The following is a 5,299-nucleotide window of genomic DNA, read 5'->3' as shown; positions in this document are numbered from 1 at the left end:
CTCCTTCCCCCCCTGTAGATCAGTTCTGGTAAAAAGAAGTGGCACTAAAGGAGCCCTCGTAGCAGTCTCCGTCGCTGCGGTCATGGTGGGAGTTTTAAAAAAAGAATCCTTTGCCTTGTTTTATTCGTCTGCAGCAGTAGTTCCTCGTACTTCTCCCCGTCTGCGAAGCTGTGGGGAAACAAGAGGAAAACACCGCGTCAGATTCAGGGAAGCTAAACGTGTAGGGGGCCCGTTTAGTGGCTCCATGCATTTCACTAGAAACCCATTTTTATGAATGGCTCAACAACAGAAATCTAACAACCCAGGTATCATAATCATATGATTTGGACGTGCCATTGGCCAATCAAGAAGTCTGTTAGCGCTTGATGCTTCTTTTCTTTTTTTAAGATTATTTTTTGCCGCTTTCACAGCTTTATTTGATAGGACAGCTAGGTGAGAAAGGGAAGAGAAGGGGGGGCGGGACATGCAGGAAACCGTCACAGGTCGGATTCGAACCCCTGACCTCTGCGTCGAGGCATAAACCTCGAAGTATACGTGCGCCCGCTCTACCCGCCGATCCAACCTCGCTATTTTTTGACGTGGATTAATTTTAGGACACGCAGTGACGCTGAAGAACACCTAGGAGTCCCAGACCCCCCCGGTAAAGATCCTTGCCTCAGTCGACCAAATTTTATGTTTTTTTCATGCTGAGTGAGTTATTTATGAACACATTTTAAAGTGCTGCTTTTTGCGCGATTCTTTGTGGAGAAACTTGGTTTTACAGATCCGTCAGATTATATCAACTAATCCTTTAGTCGACAAAATCGTACGAGTGTTTCTTAAACCGTAGACAGATAACACGACAGATGTCCTTTTGCAAACGGAAATCTTTCGCCTTTCCTCGCAAATCTGCTCCGACCGTCCCGATCCGGCCCCTTGTTTGTCTTCTGGGTAGATAAAAGCGTCGCTTTCAAATCCCCCCCCCCCCCCCCCCACCCTGAGGCCGCTGGCTTCGGAAAGTCAATTAATGGTGGAATCTGATAGCCGAACACCTCAAAATGGAAACAGTTCAAATAACAGGGGGGCCTAACAGAGAATGGACAGATCGATGAAATGCGCGAGGATTACCTTAGTGACATCAACCCATGCTCCCCACCCCCCCCCAACACCAATGTCTTTTGTCTTTCCAATCACAGCACACCTAAATATCCTTCTCACACTCAGAATCCATTTTGCTGTTAAAGAGGAATAAAAGGAGCCATCATTGAGCCTCCTCCCTTTTCCTTTCTCATGCCACCACCTTCTAACACCAACTGCACGCCCAAAACACACAAAAAAAAGGCAGACTGTTTGGTGCATCAATCTACCGAACGTGGGTTCGGTATTAATACCAGAGTGGACTTGGGGGTTCGTTGTTTGAAAGGCACTGGATCTACCAAACAGGCAACTGTCAGTCGTTGACTAACGAGGATTAATGTGGTAGAGGCGAAGAAGTGGAGAGAGGACAGAGATTAGCTTTTCGAGCGAATCCAACTAGTCCTTGATGAGAAGAAACACAGGGTGCTCACCCTGTTCTTTCTAGACCTTCAGTGGGAGAATCTGTAGCAGGCAAAAGTTAACCTGTTCTTGATTTCATGTTGTTTGTCGGAGAAGGGGCTGAGAGAGAACCGTGAGGTAAGAGGAGGGTTATTGGCATCTCTTTAAACCAATCAGAATCGATTGGGTGGTCGCTAAGGAGACGACGGTGGGCCTTTCAAAATAGCCCAGGAAGGAGCTGTTTGTGTGAGACCAGAGGTACAACGTTCAGAATGTGTTTTAGTACGGAACTATCGATGGACAGATAGTCTAGCTAGCTGTCGGATTACCACTGCCGGAGACCCGAGGACCAGGTTACCCATAGTCACTCAGATCGACAATTAGTCTAGCTATCTGTCTGGATTCACCTGCAGAGGACCGTGAGGACCAGGTAACCATAGTACTCAGATCTGGACAGATAGTATGCTAGCTGTCTGGATTCACCCTGCAGAGACACTGAGGCCAGGAAACCATAGTCCTCAGATGGGACAGAGTAGGTCTAGCTAGCTGTCTGGATTTCAAAAACCCTGCAGAGGACCTGCGGCACCAGGACCAAGCCAGTCATGATTGGAACAGATATGTCTAGCTAGCGTCTTTGATTACCCGCACGAGCACGTGAGGACCAGGTAAACCTAAGTCATCAGATTGTGGACAGTGAGTCTAGCTAGCTGTCTGGATTCACCCTGCAGAGATCTGAGGACAGGAACCATAGTCTGCAGAAACCAAACCAGAGGTAAACGCCAACACAGAGCTGGCGGGACATGAGAAATTCCAGAAGGGAAGCTACTGATAGACTAGATAGAGATCAACAGAGATGCTGCTCCTTAAAGTCCTGTGCTTTCCCATTGATGCTGAATGATGCAGGGTGGCTCAACTGACGTTGACCTGTGGGGCCGCAGTCATGGGGTTTTGAGGAAGGTGTGAGGTCCGTACAGGAACACGCTGCTCTCATCGAGTCACAACCACAAGCACTGAAACTGCCCAGAGGTCTCTGGCAAAGCTGACTGTGTTTATCGGTCACTTATCTATTTTTCTTTTGTTTTCTAGTGAAATGAAGCTGCACTTAGGGAATCCACATCTGTTGTTGGTCGGTAGGGCCCTTCTCCGCGGTGTCTGCTACGCCCTGCTACGTACGCTGACGCACTGACTACAGTCCCGCCTTCGCCCTGCGAGGCTGCTCGCCTGCTGGCCCTGTACGCGTGCCTGCTACGTCCCGCTAGCCTGCACTCGCTACGTCCGCTACGCCCTGCGCACGATACAGTTCCTTTACGTCTGCGCCTGCTACGATCTGTAGTCCTCCCTGCTACGTCTGATACTACGCTTCGGCCCTGCTAGTCCTGCTGTGCCTGCTAGCAAGCTTCCTGCGCGCCTGCTGCGCCCATGCTGCGCCTGCTGCGTATGCTTCGCCCTGTGCGACGTACCGCGCTTCGCCCTGCTACGTCCCGCTTCGCCCTGCTGGCCATGCTACGTTCTGCTACGTCCGCCTCTGAGTACTGCTAGCGGCCGCTGAAGACCTGCTACTTGTATGCCTGCTACGCCTGGACTATTCCGTTGCCGCTCGCACTTGCTTACGCTCCGTCGGCTTCGCCCATGCTACGTCCTGTAATGCCCACAGTGCCCGCTGCTGCCAGAATACAACAACTACTATTTTTGGACTGTTATTGCACTTCATTCAACCCCATACGGTCGTCAGGACCCGCACCTACCAAGAGCTGGGCGCTGGGTCTGGGTCTTGTCCCAGGTTTCTTCCTAAAAGGAAGGGTTTTCCTTCCACGGTGGCCCTGTTGCTGCTTGGAGGGAAATACTTTCGAACGGCCTTGGGTCCTGTAAATTCTGGGTGTGTTAGGACGGTCATCATTGTAAAGGGTCTCGAGTATAACTCTTGTCATTTGAATTGGATATATAAATAAAACTCTGAATTAATTGAATAGGTACATGTGGGTTCCGACGTAGATGGAGGTTTCCAAACCAACTATTGTCACGTCAAATTTAACATTAAAGTGGACATGTCAACCCGTGAAAGTTAAAAAACAACAAACTAATAAAAGCAAAACCACACCCAGTCTTTGGTTTCCACAGTGGTTTACATTTCCATCCTACACCACGTTACACGGTCACAAAAAAATTCACACTTGGGCGCAATTAGTCCAAAAGTTTGGCGCACACCCTGGGTGCCATGATGAATGGCTCCAATTAATGAGAGAAAACTGAAATATAAAGTCTACTTGTTATACAATGGATGGGTGTTAAAGCTTTAGTGCTAACCTTTTGTGTATTATTAAAGTCCGTTACATTTAAGCCCGTCGCCCAAATGAGTTGCAACAAAGCTAATTAAAGACTTTCATCTCCACAAAATCTTCGCATCCTCCAGTGTGAAGCGTTCAGACAGATCGTGGCCTGTTCGGTGACTTTTCCACCCGAGCAGAAACTAAGTGAAAATAACCTCTTCTGAAGAAGGTCCTCAGTGTTTTTCATCCATGTGTCCTCCTTGCACTGCAACGTGGGGATGCACGGATCACGCGGAGACTGGTATATGTCGTGGAACGGCGCCCAACAGCGGTTTCATTACTAGAATCTCATGGGGGCGCGCAGAGACTACACACAACAGCTTTAAAGAACACTATCACAACCATAAAACGATGTTCTTTGCGTAGTATTAAGTGAACATCCACTGTGGCACACCTGGGAGAATGGAGTTCGCTGAATTTCCTTTTTTATGGTACCTGAAGGGTCCTGAATCCTCGTGTCAGAGGTTCAGACATCGTCGGTCATCCTCACACAGCCTGTGTGATGGCAACCGCCTGTTTACTTAGGTCCAAATGGAAAAATGAGACAACATGCTGAATTGGGAGATGTAGGGGGAGGCTGTGGAGGGGGGGGGGGGGGAGGTGAGCACAGAAGCAGTATGTGGTTGTAAGCCAGGAATGTTTGAGTTGCCATTTGGCCAGGTCCACCCGGAATCCCATGTTCTCCTTGTACGGCCAAAAAAGCTTCCAGAGAGCATATTTAGAGTGTTCCTAAGAGAAACAAAGTGGTAAGGGTTACGTGAGAATGTGATTCAAGAAATTAAAGATGCTAAGGACTGTTTTTTCTTCGTCATTTTGCCTTTGTACCTTCTCTGTGGGGCAAAGCCAGTTGCATGTCCGGTCCGTTGTGAGCAGGCCTTTTCTGTGTGTGGTTGTATAATTCTGCTAAGGGCATTTATGATGTTACCTTTGGTTTTTTAAAGTTCAACATTTGAAGGGGATGCTGTAATTTGATCCCCATGTGTTGTGATATCCACAAGGTTCAGAACAACCTCCCAGCTTTCGTGACTGGAGGCCCAAAGTTGGTCATAGAGCAACGTGTGTAAAGAGTCAGTTGGCCACGAAGCTGAAAACTTCAAGGTTCTTTTTAAACATTCTTCAATCCTCTTGTAAAAACAAACACAAGTCCCCCAATTATACAGCAGGATTTAGATTAAAAAAATAGACTCTCCTGCTTTCAGGGAACCTTAGAAAGGTAAAGAAATAGGCATGTGGTTCTGGAAAGGTTTCTGAGGCACTCAGGAAACCCAAACGGACGCAGGGAGAATTTTAACAGGGTCACACAAAAACTAACGACGAGCACAAATGTATAGTTATCTGATTTTTTTGTTCTGGTGGTATGGATCGACCTAATTCAGAGTAAAATGGAGTTGCAAGGGAAAGAATAAACACACGTGCCACGTAGATAGACGTAGTGGGCTAAAAGGCTGTTCTGACAA

At 47.9% G+C, this 5,299-nt stretch overlaps 1 protein-coding gene across 3 annotated transcripts in view; it reads right to left on the bottom strand.

Moving 5' to 3' along the window:
• LOC116686068 (phosphatidylinositol transfer protein beta isoform) overlaps nucleotides 1-5,299 on the bottom strand; it is a gene marked incomplete at its 3' end in the record, with an annotated part of 61,913 nt that continues 56,614 nt past the window's right edge. For all 3 annotated transcript variants that reach the window (XM_032511002.1, XM_032511001.1, XM_032511003.1), the window contains 1 exon segment: nucleotides 1-168. In XM_032511002.1, the coding sequence (XP_032366893.1) occupies nucleotides 121-168 (48 nt within the window).

The sequence above is a fragment of the Etheostoma spectabile genome, unplaced genomic scaffold (assembly GCF_008692095.1).
Source record: "Etheostoma spectabile isolate EspeVRDwgs_2016 unplaced genomic scaffold, UIUC_Espe_1.0 scaffold310, whole genome shotgun sequence".
NCBI classification, from domain to species: Eukaryota; Metazoa; Chordata; class Actinopteri; order Perciformes; family Percidae; genus Etheostoma; species Etheostoma spectabile.
Note: the sequence above shows the minus strand (reverse complement) of the source record. Positions and strands in the feature narration are given on the sequence as shown.